This window comes from Pipistrellus hanaki (genome assembly GCF_964339955.1).
Source record: "Pipistrellus hanaki genome assembly, chromosome: 9".
NCBI classification, from domain to species: Eukaryota; Metazoa; Chordata; class Mammalia; order Chiroptera; family Vespertilionidae; genus Pipistrellus; species Pipistrellus hanaki.
Window position 1 is genome coordinate 74608619 of NC_140511.1, and position 26003 is coordinate 74634621.

At 37.4% G+C, this 26003-nt stretch overlaps 1 protein-coding gene and 1 pseudogene across 8 annotated transcripts in view; both read right to left on the reverse strand.

Moving 5' to 3' along the window:
* HIPK3 (homeodomain interacting protein kinase 3) overlaps positions 1 to 26003 on the reverse strand; it is a 62256-nt gene that overhangs the window by 24126 nt on the left and 12127 nt on the right. For all 7 annotated transcript variants that reach the window (XM_084894543.1, XM_084894541.1, XM_084894542.1 and 4 more), the window contains exon 2: positions 14969 to 16064. In XM_084894543.1, coding sequence (XP_084750669.1) covers positions 14969 to 16062 — 1094 coding nt within the window. In that variant the 5' untranslated portion in view covers positions 16063 to 16064. The remainder of the gene's footprint in view (positions 1 to 14968; positions 16065 to 26003) is intronic.
* On the reverse strand, positions 20512 to 23149 carry LOC311627597 (S-phase kinase-associated protein 1-like; annotated as a pseudogene). Its single transcript has 2 exons — positions 22963 to 23149; positions 20512 to 21057 (listed from the first exon to the last, which is right to left on the reverse strand). The product of its transcript is annotated as an S-phase kinase-associated protein 1-like (transcript).

Sequence of the window (26003 nt, forward strand, 5' to 3'; positions counted from 1 at the left end):
ATTGATTTTTCTATTTTGTTCAATGAATCAGGCTTTATGAGTTTATCTTGTACAGGTATACCCCTTTATCAAACTTCTAGGACACTAAAATAATAAGAACCCCTTGTCCATATACTGGCAATCCTATATAATAAAAGGCTAATGTGCAAATCAACCAAACTGGGGAATGACCTGTCGCTATGACATGCACTGACCATGAGGGGGCAACTCCTGCATTGAGCATCTGCCCCCTGGTGGTCAGTGCACTCCCACAGGAGGAGCACCGCTCAGCCAGAAGCTGGGTTCACAGCTAGTTAGCGCAGCAGTGGTGGCGGGAGCCTCTCCCACCTCCGTGGCAGCACCGATGTCTGACTGATGGCTTAGGCCCAGGGGGAGCAGGCCTAAGCAGTCAGTCGGACATCCCCCAAGGGCTCCCAGACTGCAAGAGGGCACAGGCTGGGCTGAGGGACCCCCCTGAGCATACAAATTTCGTGCACTGAGCCTCTAGTCCAATATAAAAGAGCATGGACCATGGGTGCAATACCCTTTGGGTAAATTTCATAAGAACTTTTTGCTAAACTCGTATTGAAATATTGGGAATCTATGCAGAAAAGCTCTGGGAATACAAATTTTGGAGTCTGATAGAAAGCACTGATTTCAAATACTGAAAACCATCTAAATAGAACTAGATTTGAAACACTCAAGAGTAGGTATCTTGCTCTCCCTCTAACATCAAGTAAATAATTTGAGCCTTAGTGTCTTCATTTTTTTAATGGGATTTTACCAACCTCATATACTCCAAGATTATCTAAAGAACTAAGTAGCCCTAGCTGGGGTGGCTCAGTGGATAGAGTGTTGGCCTGCAGACTGAAGAGTCCCAGGTTCAATTCTGGTCAAGGGCACATGTCTGGGTTGCTGGCTCGATTCCCTAGTGTGGGGCATGCAGGAGGCAGCACATCAATGATTCTCATCATTGATGCTTCTAGCTCTCTTTCCTTCTCCCTTCCTCTATGAAATAAGTAAAAATATATTTTAAAAAATAATAAAGGACTAAGAGAATGTGTGTAAAATATAAAACAATATATACTTAACCCTAAGTTAGGCATGCTCCCACTTCCCTAATTCACACCTCTCTTCTCAAACTACCACCTCCTCCCCCATCCTCATTCCTGGCTGTTTTCACTGCATCCTACTTTATTGGGAACAAAAAAAAGATGGAATTTAAAAGAACCTTCCACATTCTTCCCACATGTACGAGCCCACTTGCACCTGTCAGTGCTGCTATCTAAGGCATCCATGTTCACTTACTGAAGTATACCCCCAATTTCCCACTCTCTCTTATCAATATCTCTCCATATACAAGACCATCCCCCATCTGCCATCTTGAAGAAAGTCTCGTTTATACTCTCCTTCAGCCATAACTCTTTTCTAAGAGTTTACACCAGTCCTTCTTGAAGCACTGTTTATAAAAAATGCCTCCAATTCTGCCTCTAACCTGAACTCACTCAAATCACCAACCCATCATTCCACCAAAATAGCTCTTGTCAAGGTCACCATCAGCCACTGCATCACCACATCCTTAATTTAAGGCTGCATCACCACATCCTTGACTTGCAGCATCGACAAAGCTGATTGTGTTCTCCTGCACTAAACACTGTCTGCATTTGGCTTCTGGAACACCACTTAGTTCTCCTCTTTACCTCTCTCGCTCTCTCCTCTCAAATTGCTTTCTAGTTCCATCCCATTTCCACAACCTTTATAAATTCTGAAGTGCCCCCAGAGTCAGTCTTTGGATATCTATCATCTCTATGTACATTCACTTCCCTAAGGCAATCTTATCCAATCACAGTTTTAAATACATACACCTCTATTCATAAGGCCCCCAAATGTGTATCTCCAATCCAGACCTCTCTCAAGTCCAGACTTATGTATCCAACTGCCTTCCCAACTTCTCTTCTGAGTATCTAGCAGGTATCTCAAATTGATCATGTTCAGTGGATTTATCAACCAATGGCAGCTATTGGCAGTCATTCAGGAATGCTAAGAGTATCTTTGTTAAATCAAGTACATGAATCAAGCACGTTATCAACCAAGAGACATTTTCATGTTAGCCACTTTGTATCTGGGACAGTGTTTTGACTACATAATAAAAACAAACACAATTTACTGAACTTTAACAGTAGGCACCATGGAAATAACTGTTAATGCATTGTCTCATTTAAAGAACTTGTTCTAAAAACAGATTTCTGCATTGTTCTTCTGCTCCAAGATTAAAAATGCAATGAAATAAAATATTCCATATAAAACAGAAAAACCCCTCAGTCAACCTACAGAATCATAAAAAATAAGTCACTGTTTTTGAAGCAACTAAGATTTGGAGTTGTCACAGCAACAAATAACTGATATACTGCCTACAGTACCCAGAAAATGATGCAGTAATTGAGATTTCAAATGCCTGATTCCAAAGGCCTTTTTTTTTTTTTAATAGAAAGGTTCTATTTTTAATTTTTTTAATATTTATTGTTGAAAAACTTACATCTCCTCTTTTCCCCATTGACCCCATCTAGCCTGTCCCCGCCCTCACTATACTATTGTCTCTATAGCATACCACCCCAAATTATAAAACCCTGTGTCCAAAAGAAACATATTATAGAAAGCCAAACTAACAGAAAACCTAGAAATGGACACCAAAGTCAGTTTTAGCAATTCAATTGAAGTTATGCACTAGTTTTATTTTCCACCGAACAGAAAATATAAATGATCTATATTTTCTAATAATTTCATAACATGAGAGACCACTATGTGCCTTTTTCTTTTTTATCCTCACCTGAGGGTATTTTTTCCCATTGCTTTTCAGAAAAAGTGGAAAGGAAGTAGGGAGGGAGGGAGAGAAACATCAATGTGAGAGACACAGCGATTAGCTGTCTCCCACACTTGCTCCAATCATGGCAGGGATCAAACCTGCAGTCCAGATGGGTATTTACATTCCCTTGACAGGAATTTAACAGGAGCCAATGCTTTAACCACTGAGCCACACCTGCCAGGATGGTATGTGCCTTTTTTTATTCTCTGGTCTTTAGCTTTCTAAGACAATTAAAAGAAAAAAGTATTTTGCTGCTATTTTTTAAACCCACTTTTCATTCTGTATAATTCCTTTAGAAATACATAACAGCAACAGCATTAAGGAGTTACATAACACTATGGACTAGATAATCCTCTAAAAGCTTTATAAGTATTAATCCATTTGATATTCATATCAATCCTTTTAATAGATGAAGAAGCTGATACAAGGAAAAATAACCTGCCTAAGGGTCACAAAGCAAGAACCAGGTACAATTGGGGTTCAAAGCCAGGTTTTATAGCTTCAGAATCCATACTTTTATCTAGTACATCTTCAAATAATTCCTAGTGTTATTAAAACTATAGACTCAGACTTTTATGTACTCTTTTAAGTTTTCCAACTCAGATGCTATACTTATCATTGTGTTCTTTTCGCTTTAAAAATATCACCTTTCATTTTAAGACTAATCAGGAAATACAAATATACTTATGTGAAAAGAAGTCTAGTTGACATTTTACTAAGCTATTTTCCTGGTCTTTAAGCATTTACTCATCTTAACCATAAATAATCGTTCACATTAAATACACAGGCACCTGCTGGCTGCCTCTTAGTTAAAATAAGGCTCTTATTTTGGCAGTTACTGTGTTCCTAGGGATGACTGCAGAGGCAATTAGGAAATGAGCTAAACAGTGGTTGTGACAATCTACTAGTTCACAGGTGTGATTAGTCATAAATACCAATTCAACAGTCATGCACTCAATAAATTCTAACAAATCATAACCCTATACTTAGCAGAAAACAGCAGAGTGATTGCAAAATTCAGGTACAAGTAAGCATGTGTTTGTACAAGCACAGCAAATCTTAGAAAGGTTACACACCCAAGTTTTATTGGCAACAATCTCTGGCGAGGAGGAGGGAAAAGTATGCATTTGCACAACATTTGTTTCTAAAATAAACATCTCATATTTATAAAATAAAAGATTAATGTTTAAAAATGATCAGTCATCAAATTAGACTAAATGATCAGGGATTGGTGAATGTGCTTTATTTCCTTTCAATTATAAGGAACATTTTTCTAGTGAGAAATTTTTTTATTGAGTTTATTGGGGAGACATTGGTTAGTGAGCATTTCTGACGGGAAATGCACTGCCACAGGAGTATGTAGGTCACTGAAATGCTGGAGGTGTTCCCCTCAGAGGTGCTATCACTGTGTGTAGGTGATGCCAAGGAGGAGAGAGACTCCTCTAAGAGAACAGAGGAACATACACTGGAGTAACTCCAAGAACCCTTCCAAATGATAACACAAGTAAAATGTATAGTATTAAAGAACATTTTGACAACTGGAATTTTAACAGAAAGATGACTGTTAAATACACTAACGAGTTTATTCCAGCTTAATCAGTACTCTTTCCAATATCCTGCAGAATGGTGTTTTTAAAACCAACGAAACCTCAACATTGTTATAAAAAGGCAAATAGATTTCAAAAGAGACAATCCACCATTTTAAGAAGTATTTTTCTTTTTAAAGTTCTGGATGTTTTTAATGTGTTGCTTTAGGCAATAATATCACTACAAAACACTGGGTATTCACACAGATTGTATTTTTACAACTAACCACAACTACTCAGTAACATGTTGAAATGTAATCAAAGTGCAGGCTCTTAGAATAGGCACTCATTCAAATGCAGCTCGAGTCACAGGCTAAAAATATCACAATTAAAAATATCCTCCATTGCAAGGCCACTTAATCTTTGAGTATGTAGGACAATGATCCAGGTCAAAACACCAAGTACAAAGAACAGCAGTAATAATATTTTCAAAACCTATTAAATGTTCTATCTGAGAGGTGGAGGATAGGAGACAGCAAAGATTTAATATGCATTAACAATACTAGTATACAGATGTATAGCTTAGAGTCCTGTGCCCAAAAAGATTGATACATCAATAATATGCATATTTCACTAATTAATAGCTAGGAGAAATGTATTTCACTTATAGACAGTACTATTTATTTTATATTTTATATACCAAGAAAAGTTACAAGATCACTCAAAATTCTCATGATATGAAAAGCTGTTAACATTTAACAAGAGATAGAAACCAAGAACTGGATTTGTAGGGGAATATGAAAAGTATCTGTAGAAAATAAAAGAAAAACATGTTAGTAACTGAAGCTGCATGTGTGTTCTTTATAGGTTGGCTTATATATAGAAGAATCATAGATCATATACATAACTACGTTTGTATTGCATCTGTACTTCACCACCCGTTCAAATATTTTATTTTATGAGGTAACAAAGATATATTTTGTTATACCAGTTCTACAGGTGAGTAGGAGGAAAGTTCAAAACAGCCCAAAATTTCTTAAAAATTTTTAAATGTTTTCATTTATTTCAGAGAGAGGGGGCGAGGGAATGGTTTCCCCAAAGGTGCAGGGCCAATAAACAAAATGGTGCCAAAACAAAAACTTGGATTTAGTCTGTCTTATAAGCAATAAAATGTGACTCTACAGTCCTGTTAATATTTATGTGTGTGTCTTATCTATTAAGAAGATCCTAACATCGGGAGCTGCCTCTCAGTTGGTTTTATACTTCATACAGCCTGTGGCAGAGTATTTTACAAACTAGTCACTCCTTAAAAATGTGCTCAACGAACACAAAACATGCAATTGGACACAATGCTCCCCAAAATACATTCCATTATAATATACATTTAAAATGAAATTCTCAGATATCTGATAACCTACAAAACGGCAACTTCTGAACCTAGACAATTGGAATTTAAGGGATTATGAACATATGAAACACCCACACTTATTATTTTCTCCCAACCTAACCCTGAATAATTTCCTACCAGAACCATTAATCCCAACAAATAACCATTCTAAAGAATTGCCATGAATCATTTAGAAGCTTTCAAATATACTGAATTATAGTCTGCCTAATAAAAGAAAAATGGAAGGTTACTTAATAGCTAGTATCATACTAATATCCCCAGCAAGAACTATAAAAGCTAAATCACACACACACACACACACACACACACACACACACACACACACACACACAGCTAGCTGTGTGTATGGCCCACAGGTCATAATGATGAAGTCAATGTAGGTTCATCAGTTATAGCTAATTTACCACTGTGGTGTGGGAGATCAGTAGTGGGGTAGGTTGTATGGGTGTGGAAGAAGGGATATATATATATATATGGACTCTGTGGTTTCTGCTCAATTTTGCTGTGAACCTCAACAGCTCTAAGAAATAAAGTTGATTTTTTTTTTTTTTTTTTTTAAGCTGTGTGAAGTCATCAGAGATCAGAAGACAGCTAGGACTTAAGGGAACAAAATCCCAGAGCAAAGAGAAAACTTATTAAAGTGAGCCTTGCATTTCCTCGAGGTAGTCACCAGAGGCTGAACAGACAGCAATGGCAGAGGCTGCAGCTGTCCCACTGGGCTGGGAAAACAAAACTGGAATTCAGAACCTGCCAAGGAAGAGGGGCCTTGGCAGATACTCCAGGCTTTTCCACTGAAACCACAAAGGCCTACACCCTAGGAACAAGGGCAGACTGAAATAGACCAGCCTCACTTGGAATAACATGATCTACATGCTCCACCGGGCTTCCAGAATGAAAAAGAATGACCTCTGGAGGAAGATATTACCAACCAGAGTTCTCTGCATAGCAGTGTCCAATGTTCAAGAAAGTAGATGATATAGTAGGAAATTTCACCATAAAGCTGGAGCCTACATTTTATTTTATTTATTTTGAAAGTATTACATATGTCCCCTATCATCTCCCATTGTCCCGCTCTGCCCCCTCTAGGCCTTCACCACCCTATCATCTGTCTCCATGCGTTATGCATATATACATACAAGGCCTTTGGTTCATTACCTCTCAGCCACCACTCTCCCCCACCTTCCCTCTGATGGGATTCCCCACTATGTCCCATGCTTCCGTGTCTCTGGATCCACTCTGTTCATCAGTTTATTTTGTTACTTAGATTCTGTATATGAATGTGATCCACACGATGCTTGTCTTTCTCTGACTTGTTTCACTTAGCACAATACTCTCCAGGTCCCTCCATGCTGTCTCAAACAGTTAAGAGATTCTTCTTCTTTACTGCAGCATAGTATTGCATGGTATACTAGGTGTACAATTAATAATGAAAATTTTTTCAATAGATGGAATTACACACACACACACACACACACACACACACACACATATATATATATATATGCAATTTGATATGTATGTTATTTTGTTGTATTGATAGCAATCTTCAAAATTTCATATGTCAAATTTGCTGAGGGTAATTAACATCACAGATATTTTTACACTTAAAAATGTCGAATTTCGTGCCAAAAAAAAAAGAGCATTTGTGGGAAGTTTTAATTCATTAGTTTATTTTGAAGAAAAAGTTTTTGTATACTTTGGGAAGCTTATGGTGAACATGCTCCATCTCAAGATACTTGTGAATGCTGGTTTAAATGATTTAAAAGTGATGATTTTGATGTGAAAGACCAAGAATATCCAGGTCAAACAAAAAAGTTTGAAGACCAACAATTATAAACATTATTGGATAAAGATGCATGTCAAACTCAAAAACAACTTACAGAAAGATTAAACATTGCTCAGCAAACAATTTCCAATAATTTACAAGCAATGGGAAAGATTTTAAAAGAAAAAAAATGGATGCCACATCAACTAAACGAAAGACAAATGGAAAACCGAAGAGTCATTAGTAAAATGTTGCTTCAACAGCACGAAAGTCTTTTTTGCGTTGAATTGTGACTAGCGATGAAAAGTGGACTTATTTTGAGAATCCCAAATGCACAAAACCATGGGTTGATCCAGGTGAACCATCAACATCGACTGCAAGGTCAAATCTCTTCAGAAAGAAGACAATGCTCTGCATTTGGTGGGATCAGAAGGTGTGGTGTATGATGAGCTTCTAAGACCACGTGAAATCATTAATACTGATCACCATGAACAACAAATAATCAATTTGAACCATGCTTTGAACCCAGAATGTGCCAGAAGACAGGGCAAATTAATTTTGCTTCCTGATAATGCACCATCGCACGCTTCAAAACCAGTTAAAGGCACATTAAAAGATCATGCCTGGGAAGTATTAACCCACCCGCCCTATTCACCAGACCTTGCTCCTTTAGATTACCACTTGTTCCGATCAATGGCACATGCACTTTCTGAACAGCACTTCAAAACATACACAGAAGTGGAAAATTGGGTCTCTGAATGGTTTGCCTCAAAACAAGAAAAGTTCTTTATTTTGGTATGGTACCCACAAATTACCTGAAAGATGGGGGAAATGTGTAGCTAGCAATGGACATTACTTTGAATAAAGCACTTTTGATGTTTCTCTTGAAATTATCGTGTTTTCTTTGATTACAAAATCCACCATTATTAACTGTACACCTTTTAAATTTACCACAGCTTTTGTATCCACTCATTTACTGATCAGCACTTGGGCTGTTTCCAGATCTTAGCTATTGTAAATTGTGCTGCTATGAACCCAGGGTGCATACATTCTTTCTGATTGGTGCTTTGAGTTTCTTAGGATATATGAAATCTGCATTTTAAAACAATAAATTCTTGATTTCTAGGTACCATTGCCCTACTAAGGCTGCTCCTTGGAGAAATGGCTGATTTTATGGCTGAGGCAGGGAAAGTATAAGGTGAGCCTGGAAATCTTCTTGTGCCAGAAAAATACTCAGCAATAAAAAATAAAATAAAAATGATCTACTGAAACAAAATATCAGTAAGTCATACAGTTACTATGTTGAGAGAAATAAACCTTAAACAAGCGCACATGCTGTATCATTAAATTTACATGAAATTCTAGAATAAAAAAAAGTAATGTGTGGTGAAAAACTCAGATCAGTAGTTACATATGGAAGGAGTGACAGGGACATGAAGGAACGTTCTAGGATGATGGCAATGTTACATCTTTTAAAAATTATGTATGTTTTTATTGATTTCAGAGGGGGGGGGAAAAAAAATAGAAACACTGATGAAACATCCATCAGCTGCCTCCTGCACACCCCCTAGTGGGGATAGAGCCTGCAACTTGGGCTAATGCCCTGACCAGGAATCCAACCAGCAACTTCCTACTGCATGGTATGACACTCAACCAACTGAGCCACACTGGCCAGGTAGAACTTTGGGTTACAGAGGTGTATGGCATTTGCCAAAATTCACTGAACTTGCACTTCACTGTATATAAAACTTAATTCCAAAAAAAGAACAATAAACACAACTATTTTGTGAAAGACATGCTTGAGTGTTTCATAACACAGTGTACTGGTATCTACAAATTACTCTGAATTACCTCATTAAATAAAGATGGAATGATAAATGGATAGAAAGATATCTACTAGTATGATAAAGCCAAAGTAGCAAAATGTTAATTGTAGAATCCAGGTAGTAAGTGCATGTTCACTGTACAATCCTTTAAAGTCTTGTAACTTTGAAAAGTTTCACAGTAAAATATTAAGGGTGGTATTTAAAAATAGGCCAAGTGCATTTAACACACACACACACACACACACACACACACACACACACACCCTTAGACACAAAGTTGATTAAACACAAAGAAAAAACTTAAGTGCAGTCAGAGATAAGAAAAAGGACACGTTAATATCAAAGAAGTCAATTTTCTATACATATAATGTAAGTTAGAATGCAGTAGAATAACATCTTTAAAATGTAGAAAGAAAATAATAATTCCCAAAGTATCCCTAGAGGAAAACCTACTTAAAAAATAAGTTGTTGGCATGCTAGCTGGTTTGGCTCAGTGGATACAGGGCCGGCCTTTGGACCAAAGGGTCCCGGGTTCGATTCCGATCAAGGACATGTACTTTTGCTGCAGGATCCATTCCGGCCCAGGCCCTGTTCAAGGCTTGTGCAGGAGAGGCAACCAATCCATGTGTTTCTCTCTGTATTTCCCTCTCTCTTCCACTCTCCCTAAAAATCAATGGAAAAATATCCTCAGGTGAGGATTAACAAAAAAACAGAAAAAAGTTTGCTGGCTTTTTTTTCTAGAAGTGCAAAGGTCAAGAAGCAGTACTTTGAAGAACAAGTAGATGGACCTTTACTGTCAGTTATGCTAATGACACTGTGATGCTGGTGTAAGAACAGACAAAACGAAGGGGGGATAAATGGTGATGGAATGAGACTTGACTTGGGGTGGTAAACAAACAATACAATATACAGATGATGTATTATAGAACTGTATACTTAAAATCAATACAATTTATTAGCAAGTCACCCCAATAAATTCAATTTGAAAAATTTTAATGGAGTGAAGTGATGAAAAATTAAAACTTAATTTTATTTTTTGCCTATTTAAAGACAACAATGTGCCGAAACCGGTTTGGCTCAGTGGTAGAGCGTCTGCCTGCGGACTGAAAGGTCCCGGGTTCGATTCCGGTCAAGGGCATGTACCTTGGTTGCGGGCACATCCCCAGTGGGGGGTGTGCAGGAGGCAGCTGATCGATGATTCTCTCTCATCGATGTTTCTAACTCTCTATCCCTCTCTTCCTATCTGTAAAAAATCAATAAAATATATTTAAAAAATAAATAAATAAATAAATAAATAAATAAAGACAACAATGTGAAGAAAAGGACCTTTTCACACACTACTGGTGAAACTATAAACTGGATTAGTACATTTTTGGAAGGAAACTCAGCAGTAGCCATCAGCAAAATCTACGTGTCCTTTGACCTAACAATTGTCCTGGAAATGTACCTACAAGTGCCCAAAGGCATACAAGAAGATTCCCCGTGCCATTATCAGAAAATAAATGAAATGTACATCAGAAAGGACTGTTTAAATAAAATACATTATTTAAAAATTCTAAAACACAGCCACAATATAAAGGGGAAATTATTTCTGCTTTGCTCGATAGCCTTCTCTACCAGTCAAGTTTTCTTACAGTGAACATTCACTATTACAATTTTAAAAACATTAAATAAAACCATTTTTCATCTAGTACACAGGTTTTGGGGTATATTGAAAAATTTTTGTAATTCAGTGTTTTCTTACAAAAGAGACATGTTATTTTAATGTCAAAGTTTAACACATATTAGATTCTCTCTCCTAAGTAACACAATCTCATCACACCAGCTGAGGCCTAAATTATTCACTGGCCACTGAGCTGGCACTCTTCCATGGCAGCAGGCACACTATGAATAACGTCCAAGGTGCTGGATTCCATTCACGGCGAAACGCTCCAGACTCAGAAACAAACAGGCACATACATTCTGAAGTGTGTGAGGTCAGGACTGACATCTAATCCGAGAGATCATTACATCAGATTGAAGTACATTCATGAGACCATATGCACCTTAAAGACATAGCTATGTTGTTCAAGGAAAACCACTGATAACATCTAAAATTCCAGGCTTTCCTCAAAGTAAAACAAAAACAAAAACAAAAAACACAAAAGTGATCCTTTTACCTAATGAGTAACTATTTAAGTTATAAGCAATTCTAGAATATAGTCCTTCAAACTTATTATAAAATTACAAAATCAGCCAGTTTATACCAAAGTTTCGGGTTCCATCTCCAATCAGGGCATGTACAAGAATCAACCAATAGATGGATAAACAAGTGGAACAACAAATAGATGTTTCTTTCTCTTTTTCTCTCTCTTTCTCCCCCCCCCCCCCCCTCTAAAAATAAAAAAATATATCAATTCACCATAACTAAGATTTGGAAACAGCCGAAGTGCCCATCAGCAGATGAGTGGATTAAAAAAATGTGGTACATCTACACGATAGGATACTATGCTGTGGTAAAAAAAAGGAGTTCTTACCATTTGCAACAACATGGATGGAGCTGGAGAGCATTATGCTAAATGAAATAAACCAGGCAGAGAAAGATAAATATCACATGATCTCACTCATTTATGGAAAATAATGAACAACATAAACTGATGAACAAAAACAGATCCAGAGACAGAGAAACATTGATCAGAACGTCAAACTTAAGGGAAGGTAGGGGAGGGTGGGGGAGAGATCAACAAAGGGGGAGAGATCAACAAAGGTCTTATATGCATGCATATAAGCCTAACTAATGGACAGAGATAACAGGGGAATAAGGGCATGAATGGTGAGGTTGGGGGTAAGGGGTAATGGGGGACTAAGGACACATGTAATACCTTAATTAATAAAGAAAATAAATAAATAAAGGCAAAAAAAAAAAAGATTAATCAATCCTATTTCCCTTCTGGAGGCTCATTTAGGAGTCCTCTCTCCCCAAAAGCCTTCTCTGAACCCTCAGATTGGGCTCAATGCCACAGTACTGTGTACATACCTATTCCCTAGCATTTTGAGACAAACTACTGTTCTCCATTAAATGATAAAATCATGTTTTAATCACCATTGTACCCTTAGCACCTAGCACAGTGCCTGCAAACAAAAAGGGCTCAACAAAAATTGTGAGCATGAGTTTGGACCTGTCTGCTTGTATAAGCCTCAGTTTTTCTATTTAATAAATAGGAATTCCACCAACTGTCTTACTCAACTCTCAGGGATGAGACATGAGAAATAAAGCAGGAAATATACGTAAAATCACTTGGAAAAATGATGGTTACATAAATATAAATTATTTCTATTTATAAAGTAGCCCTGTACAAAATATTAGTTATTACTTTGGGGGGCGGGGGTCATTATATGTACCTTTATTTTATTATAGAAACATTTTCTTTGAAACTTAAGGATTAAAAAGGCATGAGGGGGTGAGAAGGCCCTAAACAAAAACTGATAGGCCTAAACTGTTACCTTTACATGCCTTTCTGTCAGCATTACATGCAAAATAGAACACATTTTTTTACTTCAAAAACTGATGAAAAATTACATAGCATTAGTACAGTAGCAAAGAATATAACTGCTATACAGCTTACTTTATAGTCCACTTTCTTGTCTCTATGCTCTGAAATGACTCAGAACCACAGGCTAAAATCTATATTTAAAAAAAAAAAAAAAAAAAAGATATTCATGACCTGAATGTTGCCACCACACCTCATAAATACGGCACCTTCTGCTGCTAAAACCTTTTATGCATTCAGCAGCCCTATGTGTTCTTGACAAAAACCACACTCAGGCAGCTGAATTTAGAACATGCTGACCTTGAGCAAATCAATGCCCTTAGCATGTACTTCTGGCTTATATCACCACAAGAGCTAGACAGCCTCACCATCTATAGTAGTCAACAATTTCTGGCCACTATCCCCTATCTATTTTAAGATATCCCTACTACATTTCTGTGTTGCACAGTTCAAAGAAATAAAAGAACACATGAACCTGTGTTTAAACACAAATCATTTACCTGGGAACGTGGGATATGTGTGTTCCTACTGTGATTAGCTCAAAATATATTTAATTTGGTATGTTTCCACTTCCTCCTTTCATTTTTCAAATACAATATATTTTTAACAAAGAGTAAAAAAAAAAAAAAAAAAAAAAGAATAAGATACTTCTACTTATTGCCAAACCAGATTTATAAGTAATCTCACTCATAAATTAAGCCAGATTTGGCAAAGTTTTCAAATATAAACTACAAAAAAAAAACATTTAAAAAATAATAGCTATGTGCTTTTCATGCAAATTATACTACATATATTAAAACAGTACCTAAGGGCTCTACTACATTTTCACCAACCTACCTTAATGTTTACTAACTCTTCAAGTTCTTTTCTTTTTCTTTCAAATTCTTGAATTTAATTGACATAAAGCCTATTTCAATTTTTTTGTGGGTTTTTTCCCCATTGTTTTTAATCAACCAACATCAGGTAACATCAAACAAAATGCTAGCACTAGTTTTTATTTATTACAAATAAAAATTTCATTTTTTTCTAACTCCAAACACATTACCTGTAAGTTAGCATTGCAATTGTATAACTTCCAAAATTCAAATAAATTATTTACTTGAAAAATATATATAAAAACAAATTAAAACTACTAATAATACTTAGCAATTATTCCCAGATTTTTTTTTCATTGCCAGCTAACATTTGTGCGAAGGCCTAATACTAGTAGAAATAAGTATCACAGATATATAGCACTTTAGATTGCTTTGTAAAAGATTTCCTTTACTCTCCTGAAACATTTTATAAAACTATAATGTCAAGTATAAAAATTAAATAAAGCTTTTTTTTCTACTCTGATTGGAAAGATTTCAAGTAATGAAAAGGAATCTAGGACATGGACTAAATCTGATATGCATAATAATGCAGGGCTCAAAGAAAATGAAGTCATTTACTAACAAATGAACTAAATATAGAGCCCAAGCAGATGGAGCCTGGAGTTTCATATAATACCAGAGGCCCGATGCGTGAAATTCGTGCAAAGGGCTTGGCCCTCACAGCCACAGCAGTTGCCTTGGCCCTTGCAGTTGCGGCTTCGTCCAGAAGGATGTCCGGATGGAAGGTCGTTTGGCTGTCCGGTCTAATTAGCATATTACAATTTTATTATTATTGATACTACTGAAAGCTCTTAAGACGGAATCTATAGAGTACAAAGGGGACGGAGTGGGGGGGGGGGGGGGGGAAACACCACTATTATTCTCATGCTGGTAAATAAGATTTTAAAATAATATGTCCAGAAAAAAAATTAACTAAAAGCTAATCTTACATTTCATTAAATTGAAAATGGCAAGTTTCATTTTTATGCTGGGTAATATTCCACTGTGTGCACACGTGTGGGGGGGGGGGGAGAATGTGCATGTGTGTGACATCTTTATCCATTCATCTACCAATGGACACTCAAACCTAAACTGATCTTATGTTGATTTCTTCATTTATCCGAAGCAATCTTTTTTCATCACGTATACACACAAAATTATTTCATTTGGCAGAACTTCAACATTTATTTAATAACCAAAGAGTGACTGTCACTTACCTGTAGTACCGAGATTGTAGGTATGTTGAACAAACAGTCTTCGACACGTGACTGGCTGACCCAAAGTCTATGACTTTAACCCTGTAAGGCTGCCGAACAGGATCCACCAACATAATATTCTCTGGTTTGAGATCAGCATGAATTAAACCAAGACTTTTCAATTTTTTCAGTGCAGTGGCCACTTGTTGAAGAATGGGTCGAATCACTTTTAGTGGCAGGGGACTGAACTTATTTTGTTTCAGAAAGTCATACAAGTTTTGTTCCAGCATCTCAAAGACTAAACAAGTATGGTTGCGGTGCTGAAAGCACTCATAAGCTCGAACAAAGTTATACTCATCAGCATTCTCAGTACTGAGTCTTGCTAATATGCTCACTTCTATCTGACCTTGGCGTGCATAAGAAGGGTGATTCTTCAAAATCTTGATTGCCACGATTTCATTCGTCCCTCTTTTCCAGCATTTGACCACCTGGCCAAAAGTGCCTCGACCCAGAAAATCGAGGACTTCATACGTGTTTTTCATGGAGCATAAGACTTCATGCTGTACTAACTGATAGTCACCTTCTCCAGTAGTGCAATTCTGTTTTGTTCCTGTGGTAGTTGTCACAACTGTCACTGGATTTCCCATGTTAGTTTGCAACATTGCAGGAAGTATGGACAATTCATCGACAATCTGCATTGCGCTATGATTATCCAACTCCTCACTCTTGCGCTTCAATCCACATCGCTGGGGGCCCCCTAGGAAATGTAGCCTAGGTCTCCACGCCCCGATCGGAGGTGCCTCCACTGGAGCTTGCTGCGCCTGAGCTGCTATGACCTTTGTAGCACCCGCAGTGTTTTTTAAAACCACAGCACTTGTCTGCAACGAAAAGTTGTGTCCTCGAGGTCTGTTAAATGCTATCTTTGTCTGAAAAGCACTACCCTTTATGAGAGGATGAGAATTTTCAACGTTTCTACCATTCACGTAGGTCCGTGGGTAGTTTCTTTCCTGGAATACACAACTGCTTGGCTCTACTTTGAGTTTCTTCACACTACAAAAGGCACTTGACTGAGTTTGATAAACATATGGTGGGTAGACCAAGACTTGTGAGGCCATACCTGCAAAAGAAAGAGAAGAAGGACTTAATAATTACAAAAAAAAAGTTCAATTTTAAATCTCATAAAGAAATCTTTTAGGGGTCAAATCCGTAATTTATAAAAATAATTAAATTCCATCAAGATTTTTTTCCATTCAAGAGGATAAGCATTGCAATACCTCTACTTTAGCTAATGCTTCAGCTACTTCAAATGTTGCGTAAGTCATTCCTGTACCTGCACCCATAAAAATAGAATCAGAAGCACAGATGATGAAACTCACAGATAAGAATTTCTAAGCCCTGGCCAGGGTGGCTTTTAGAGCATCATCTCATACACCAAAAGGTTATGGGTTCAATTCCCAGTCAGGCCACATGCCAGGTTGCAGGCTCCATCCCCAGCAAGAGGCAGCCAACTGAGGTTTATCTCTCACCTTCTCCTTTCCTCTGTCTCAAATCAATGAAGACATATTTTCCAAAAAGCAACTAAAAAAACATTGTTTTAAAGACACACGTATGAAAATGTGATCAGTACTCAAGATTTATAAAGATCTACAAGAAGAAATGAGTGAAAATAACAAAAAAAACAAAAGCCTTTAGACAGAAAAAAAGTATTTTTTACCTAAAGAAAATCTCAAAGATGTTACCTCATAATAAACAGCAGCCAACACTTCACAAAAACAAAACAACAAAAACTAACAATACAAACAACAAACAAGTCACCTTGGTGAAAGTTATTTTAGGGAATATTTTCACTCGGTTGGAAATAAGCAAACAGCTACATTATATCAAAGTAAACCTTTGATTCTGTTTATATAAAAAGCTTCCATTCAGATTTCTTTTCTGAACACACCTATCAACTACGCTTCCAGGATATATTGAAAACAAGTCGACAGAGGTGCAGTTCACTTTCAAAAGTGAGCTTATTGCCACTCTTTAAAGGAGACAGATGGAACAGGAAATGAAAAATACAGATAAGGTTGCTGTATCAGCTAAAATGTACCACTGCTTCTCTAATCTGACAGCTTCAAAGCGAACAGAGCTTGAGGGTCATACTGTGTAAAAACAGTTAGCGTTCTCCACAGTTAGACTGGCACCAAGTTCACTACTGGGAGGATGAGTTTTTAGTCAAATTACACAAATATAAATTACAGACCATAAGGGACCTCAGCATGTTATGATCAGCACCAGAGACAAAAAGATTGAAAAATACTGGGCAAAAAGAAGTGAGCGTGCTAAAAAACAGAAAACACCACGGCGCATGAGCGTGCACCCACACGTGCTTCTTGATCTACTACCAGGTCCCCATCCTATTCTGGTCTTACCTGGATCTGATCACCCCTCAGAGCCCTCTCTTAGCTTCCTCGTCTAAATCAAACCCCCAAGATCTGGCCTACCCACATCAACAAAGAACTTTACACTCTGTCCTCAAAATATTACTGACCTCTTCCGTTGATTACCTCCTACCACACAAATGCCCAATATGCTTTGATAAATCCTAGTTCTTGTCCTTCTAGTAAGAGATTCCAAATTAACACTTCTCTTATGTAACACAAAAGATGCTTAGCAGCAAAAGAATCCAAAATTCTAAATCTAATTACAGTGGCTCTCAAATCGTTTTCCTGACACATCTCAGATATTAAGCTTTGAAGAAGTGAAGTATTTTTTTTAGGGGAGGTAGTAATCAAGTGCCACACTCTTGTTAGAGAAGTAACCCATGTTAGGGAAGGTGATTTTCACCAAAGCACTGCTATGTACACAGCAAATGAATAACTAATTTGATCATTCCAAGAAAGGACTTTTACAAATCACTGCAATGACTTTCAACCCTACATAATACCTTTTTAAAAATAACAGGGCCGCCCTAACCAGTTTGGCTCAATGGTAGAATGTCAGCCTGAGGACTTACGGGTCCCAGGTCCAAGGGCATATGCCAGGTTGCAGGCTCGATCCCCAGTGTGGGGCTTTCAGGAGGTAGCCTATCAATCCCTCATCACTGATGTTTCTTCTCTCTCCCCCTCTCCCTTCCTCTCTGAAATCAATGAAAATATTTTTTTTTTTTAAAAAGAACAGAGCCAACATATTTCATGTAGCTAGTGAACCAAAGAGAAATCATGCTGTCCTTAAACTACGTTTGCATTCCCCACAAAATCTAACAGAGTTGAGTTAAAAAGCCTCAAACTATTCTATTGCCTCACTTCTTTTCAAACATATTTTTTATAGGAAACTACAACATTGGTTTTACTACAAATCTAATTTTTATACAAATGACTACATCTTAGATCCACAAGATCTGACAATCAAAGAGATGAAAAGAGGTATAAAGAAGTCTTCAAGATACTAATACCATCTATCTCAAGTTTCACGTAAATAATAGTTATTATATTCCAGGGTGACTTATCAGTAGAGATAGTGACTTCACTTTCATGAATACTTAGAAAAAAAAACTACGGAATGGCCCAGTGACCGAGTATCGACCTTGAACCAGGAGGTCATGGTTCGATTCCCAGTCCGGACACATCATCATCATCATCCCTCCCCTCCCCCCCATTGCGAGCTCCATCCCTAGGGTGGGGCCATGCAGGAGGCAGCCGATCGATGATTCTCTCTCACCCTTGATGGCTCTCTTTCTCTCCCTTCCTCTCTGAAGCCAATTAAAAAAGTTTTGTTGTTTTTTTTTTAAAAAAAAAAAAAAAAAAAAAGATGCCTGCTAACTCTAGGAATCTTATTTTCTTTATTTTAAAAAATACATATTTATACAGTAGAGTTGGTAAGCTACTGCTTTTGCTTTCAATTTGTCCTCGCTAATTAGAAAACTCCCCCTCAGGCCCCCTGGAGTTCCCAGCACTGTCAGCGTCAGCCCACCAGCACATCCATTCTGCTTATGGGGAAAGGGTCTCCCATAGCACAGGCTTCCGAGCAAAAATCCTACAAAAAAGTTTTTCTTTTAACAAGGTACAAATAGCACAAACTAAGAGCAAAAGAATGAAACTTTTTTATCAAAATTTGAGCTTTTGTTTAGTTATCAATTGACACCAGAAATAAAGGCCACAGAAAAAGTGAAGATGCTGGCAACACATATAACTGACCAAAGATCTAAAGAAATCACACTGCTTGGCAAAACTCAGTAGGAAAATAGGTAAAAGATATCAACAAGCAATTTAGAAAAAAGGGAAATAAAGGCCAAAAGACTTCTTAAAAGAAAATTCTCAACCCTGACTAGTAATAAGGAAAATAGTAATTAAAACTATGGTAGGATTCCATTTCATAACCACCAGAATGACAAAAAATAAGATAATACCCATATTTGTATACCTGCATACAAATACAACCAATGGACACAAAACTCTGGGGAGGGAGGGTATGTATGGGAGGGGGGGACAATGTTAAAATATGTACACAGATAATAATTTAATGAAAATATTTAAAAAATAAGATAATACCCAATGTTGATGAGTGAGGCAACAGAGACTTATAAACTAGGGAAAGACGGACAAACACTTCAGAGAGCAAAACTGGAAATCGTCATTTCCTGCCTACAGACACGCTCACACATAAGTACAACAAAACAGGCAAAATAATGTTCACTGCTACACTGTACATAGTTATGAAATTCTGAAATAACCTAATTGTCACAGAAGGAATTGTTAAGGTGCAGCTTTTTCATGCACACACACAATACAAGTGTGTTTTATACCACAAACATCATATATTTATTTATATACCACAAAAAAGAAAAAAATAACAATTGTAAGGGCAAAGCATTAATTTTAAAATGTATCAAAATTTCAAAACGGTTAAAATGTGGGAAAAGCTGTGCATGTTAGAATTAATCATGAGCAGCAAAATGAATTAGCTGAAATTACACATATCAACATGAGTCAATCTCAAAACAACAATTTGAGGAGGGGAACAAGTTGTAGAAGAGCACGTACCATTTATTATAAAATAACAGCCGGCAAGTCTATACTGTGCTTTTAGATACAGTAAGTAGGTGATAAGATATAAAAACGTGTGGAAAAGATTAAAATGCCAGAAAGAAAGAAAAAAATACTTCAATTATGTACTGTCATTTTGCACGAAAATTAATTCTATTATTCTATACTTTCATAACCAAAATTTACATTATTTTTATTTTTTCTATTTCAGAAAACTTTTGCAAGTTGTTTTATTTACAATGCCAAGTTTTAAAATGTCACTGGACCTTTTAACTGGACAATAAACTAAGCAGAAATTGCTTTGCAAAAAGAGGAAAAGCCCAAAATGTCACTGTTTACAGAGAACCAACAATTCAGTTTTATTCAGAGTAACGAAAAAAGGTACTTTAATCATATTGGAAGAAACTTAGCCATGCATATGGAATCTAAACCCAAATTACACATGCAATGAGGACAATATTCTGCTAATACAATTGATTTGCATTTGTCTTCTGTTTGTCTTATATTAACAATCATAAAAGAGCAGCGGTCTAGTACATGGAACAATCCTTACAGTGTTAGTGTCAGGCACTGTAACTTTTCCTTCTCTTCAATCACCGGTTCTCTTTGCATACCTGGGCTTCCTCTCCTTCAGTGAAGTCCATTCTGATAAGCGAGGTCTTGTAAATCTTCTCAGGAGTTTTCCCCTTGATCACACTGGCAACAGTCTTGCATGTAACATCAAGCAAACCTTTGATGTCTAAATAGTTTGCAGCCAGAGTAAGTTCAACAAGTGTTCCTTGGTCAGTGTTGAGGAATTCTTGGTCCCAAACAGGGATATCATCTGTTTGCTTTTCTTTGTTCTCATCGACCTCAGGAGGGGGAGGGTCATCCTTGTGGTGGGCGCATCACTGGACGACCTTTCTAATATTGTCACATTGACGTTTGGTAGAGGAACTAGGTCATCATCGCCTTCATCATCCATTCCCAGCTCTTCTAACATGGTCTTGATAGTCACAGGTTGTTTGGCAATTTCAACATCAATTTCAAATATATTTTTAAATGAAATGGGGGGGGGGGTCCTACCAAATAATAGAATGTCTTTAATTGTATTCTTTTAATTTCAAAAAATATATAACCAACCATTTTAGATATTTTATTAGCATATTCAATTAGCCATACTCTATTTTAGGGGTGTCGAACTCAATCAGAGAAGGGGCCAAAATCTAAAATCCAGCCTAAATCGCGGGCCGAATGGTTTACTGAACAGTCATAAACTGACAATGTCATAAACTGACAGCGGAGTGCAGTGATGACAGCGCGGTGCGGGCCACATTGCAAGGCCTGGCGGGCTGGATTTGGCCCGCGGGCCTTGTGTTTGGCACATGTGCTCTATTTCATTCCATTTATATTTCTATCTTCAATTTTTTTTTAATTCAAATCAAGTACAGACATTTAGAAACAGGAAGAATTTAGCAATAAATAAACATTTTTTTTAAAGTTTTTATTGTTGAAAGTATTACAGATGTCCTTTTTTCTGCCGCCCCCATTTGACCCCTTCTAGCCTCCCCTCCCCCACCCCCACCACCACCAAATAAACATTTTTTTCATCAATGAGCTCCCAGCAAGAGGCAAAGATATGTACATAAATAACTACAACACTGAGGGCAGTAACTTAAGGATGTAGGCAGCAAAGAAAAGGGGTGATTAGCATGTGCCCTAAAGGAGCACAAAGGATTCAGTAACAAGTTAACCTAAAAGTTAAATTTGGAAGGTGGTGGGAAGAAGTCTGCTATGCAGGAGAGGATATTCCTCGCAGTACAAACCAACAGCATATGTAAGGACAGAGACTAATGAAAAACACGACATACTGGCTACAGCAGCGCACACAATTTGTGGTTGGCCAAATCGGACCCAAACTATTTTTGTATGACCCACAAGCTAAGAATGGTTTTTACATTTTTACAGGGTTGTGTTTTTTTTAAGACCACATGTGGCTTGCAAAGCCTAAAATACTTGCCAACTGGCCCTGTGAGAAGTTTGTCAATCTCCACACTAAAACGCAGCTTGCCAGTGGAGAGGGCAGCTAGAAAAAGACGGTCCTTGAGAAGAAAGACGACTTTAAAAAGACATCATGAAGAACCTTGTCTTCAGGCCGAGTCATAGTCAAATTAGAAAACAGAATCGTATTTGTATTTTTAAAAGATTACTCAGGCAAATCTGTGAAAGATAAACTAGAAAGGAATAATAATGGAACGTGGAAAGATGACTAATAGTCCAGATAATAGCTGATCAGACCTGCGCAAAGGCATCCACTGAGGGGATGAAGTGGAAAGGACTGATTATCAGTAGGTAGGTAGAAGGAAGAACCACACAACTTGGTGAGGAGTGAAGAAAAGAAGGAACTGACACAACCATGTGTCTGGCTTGAAAAAATGATCACTAAATAATAATAATAGAAAATGTTTTTTTAAAAAGTAGGAGAATTTAAAGGCAAAATGGAACTCAATTTTAGATGCTGAGTTTGAGGTGCCTTGTGACTTAGCCTGAGTTCCCTTCAATGGAGAATCTTAAAGAAAGACGTATATTCAGGGAGTTTACTTTGGAAGATATCTGAGAGAGCAAAACTGAGGTATCTGGGGAATAAGTCAGGAAAAAGAAAAAAAGCAAATAATAAATGTAAAGGAATGGTAGAATTAAAAATTTACCATTTGGCAACAATCATAACTGACTCAAGCAAGAATTATCAATGGATGCAAAACCGGTGGGTGAAAGCTTGAACAACAAAGTTTGTCGGGAGACAATTCAATGTGAGTCTCTCGTTTCTCCGTGGCTGCAAGCAGAGACACCGGCTGCCTGTGTCTGGAGTCGCTTCAGAATGATGTTTGTATACGGAAAAGCCTTCGCAGGAGAAAGTGCTTCCTCCGGAGCAAAGCGCAGGTTGTCTAATGTCCAGTAAGATAAAAAAATAATGCCTCGCTCTGGGCCAACGCCAGGCAGGCTTACTTGCCCCTTCCAGAAGATTCACGTCTCCTCCAACATGACTCCTTCTGTGCCTGTTCACATCTCCCAGTGGGAGCCGGGCTGGGGGACAGGCAAATACTGACACGCTGACTACACTGCTATTCCTATTTCTCTGAGTAAGAAGATCCTTTACCTCTGACCCCCTCCAAAGAACTCCTTTATCTCCCATCTGCTGCCGGCATCCACGGCTGATTTGTTATCTTCAAGACCCTTCTGAGTTCTTGACTTTTACACAGCTTCAAAATACACCCAAGACGGAATTAATCAAATAGAAGAAACCAACAGATGCCACCTTAACCAAATGATCAATGTTAACATCATGTGCCTCCTGATATGACGAGCTAGCAGCAACAACTTCACTGTGTTATTTCTAAGCACAAGAAGACAAATCCAAATTGAGGGCCATTCTTAAAAAACACGCAGTACTGGTCAAAATGTCAATTCAGGAAACAACGCAAAAACTGAAACGCTTTTCAGATTACACAAATTTGTGGAAAATTTGGGGAAAAGGACATCATGTCTATAACTTAATCTCAAAAAGTTCTGGGAGGGAGAGTAATACAATATAAAGAGAAAAGGTAAATGTGAATGGGGTAAAATGTTTACGTTTAAAGAATTTAGGTTAAAAAAAGAATTTAGGTTAAAGACATACAAGAATACTTTGTACTATTTTTTAACTTTTCTGTAGGTCTGAGCTTTTGTCAAGTGATAAAACGAATACGAGTGACCGGCATAAAACAGTGTTTTTCTTGCACAAGGCTGCTCTTCAGGGTCCCACACTTGGGGATGAACTGCTGAATGTTAGGCAAGCCCAAATCACCTAGAATCTGGAATGATCAGGCATACAATGAGTGCTATACAGTAAAAGGCCAGACCATAAGCATAACCACCGGAACGACCACTCAACCAGTCGCTACAAGGTGGGAGGCCCACAAGGGAAACCAGGTGGCTGGCGGCAGCAGCCAGGGACCGGCGAGCAGGCGGAAAATGGCCCTGATCGCAGGCTAGACCTGGGGACCCTATGTGCGCACGATTTCATGCACTGGACCTCTAGTCGTTAATAAAAAAAGTATTCATAAGCAGTGAAAGAAAATCTTTTCATTTAAAAGTATTACTTAATTCACAGTAGTTTTTGGAACTTTTAGTTATTATGTAATTTCCTCATCAATAGAGACTAAAATTAGAATTTCACTTTGTGGACCAATAAATGTGACAATAAAAAGGCCTTTTCATTCTTGAAAGGATAGAAAACCCCAGCACTATTCTATGCAGGGCTCTCCAATAGGAATGAGAAAATGGAACTACATAACTAGCAATATTCAGATAAAAAATAGTTTCTAGTCAAACTTTTATTTCTAAATTTCTTTGTAATTTAAGAGCCTATTTTTTTTTTAAATTTTCAGATCTCCTTCCATGAGCCTTTTATTTTATTTTATTTCACTTTATTTAACATATTTTTATTGATTTTTCACAGAGAGGAAGAGAGAGGGATAGAGAATTAGAAACATCAATGAGAGAGAATCATCGATCAGCTGCCTCCTGCACACCCCCTACTGGGGATGTACCCGCAACCAAGGTACATGCCCTTGACCGGAATCGAACCTGGGACCTTTCAGTCCACAGGCCGACGCTCTATCCACTGAGCCAAACCGGTTTCGGCTTAAGAGCCTATTTATAAAAGACAAAATAACATGTCTTCTTAGAATAAAACATGGGATATATTAAAAAATATGCTTTTAGTGTGAATAGTAAATGAGTTTAACTCTTCACTGGCCATTTAAATCTCAGTATTTTAAATATCTATATTATTAACAGGTTGTTTTACCAGTATTCTATCCAAGAAATTAGTTAATACATTTGTTAATGTAATACACTAGTACATTTCATGTAAGAAATATTTTCACATAAATGAACCACCACATGCTGTAAAACTTCGTAAAATAAACCTGCTGTCTGAGATGCCCATAAAACATTTATTTGAAAACACTAAAGTCTTGGGTATTTTCCATCAGCACTGTGAACAAAGCATCTCGGGAATGTGTTGACTATGACACAAAATCAGCATGTTAAATAACAAGCTTCGTCTGACTCAGCAAAAAATTCCAGCTTTTGGAACAGAAAATGACCTGTTGGGTATTTCAAAGCTGCTAGAAATTACCCTGCCAATATAAATCTTTATTTAAGAAGGAGTTAATTAAAAACGGTATCCAATGACTATTCTTACTACAGCATATAATTCCCTAGAATTTTTCAAACCATATAATATCAAAACTCAGAAATGGAAACACTGACTGAAAAACTGACTCAAAATAAAAAGTTCACCCAAAGCACTCTCTTCCTTGAAGTAAACTTTAAGCTTAACAACTCAAATCTAGTTTATAAAACTTGTTAAGTACATGAGAACATTTTATTTCAGGTCATCATACAATGTCTACGGGGGGGGGGGGGGGGGATGACTGCTTCGCAGCTATTTCAAATAAAATAGGACACTATGATAAAGCCAGAAAAAATAATAAGTTTTATAACTTTGAGTTATGACAATTCCCTTAACAGAAATAATTTACTTTCTACTTTATAGGAAATATGTCCCAAAACCACCACAAGCCTTGGTGGGTTTGCCGCACTGATTAGAGCGTGGACCTTCTTACCAAAGGGTCACGGGTCAAGGGCACATACCTGGGTCGTGGGTTTGATCCCTGACCCCAGTCCAGGTGAAGGTGGGGCCAAGGCAATCCATTGTCTCTCTCAGTTGGATGTTTCTCTCTCTCCCCTTGCCTCCCTCTCTTTCACTCTCTCAAAACACACCATGAGATTTTTATTTACTTTAAAAATCCATGTAAAGATAAGTATGAAACATTAAAGATGAAGAAAGCAAAGGTCAAATAATTCTTGCCAGAACACCTCCTAAACCAATCTACTTTCCCCCCTTTTAATCTTTAAAGAAGGATATGTTTTTATTGGTTCCTTTAGAGAAACATCAATCAGCTGCCTCTTGCAGGCACCCTGATTGGGGATGGAACCCC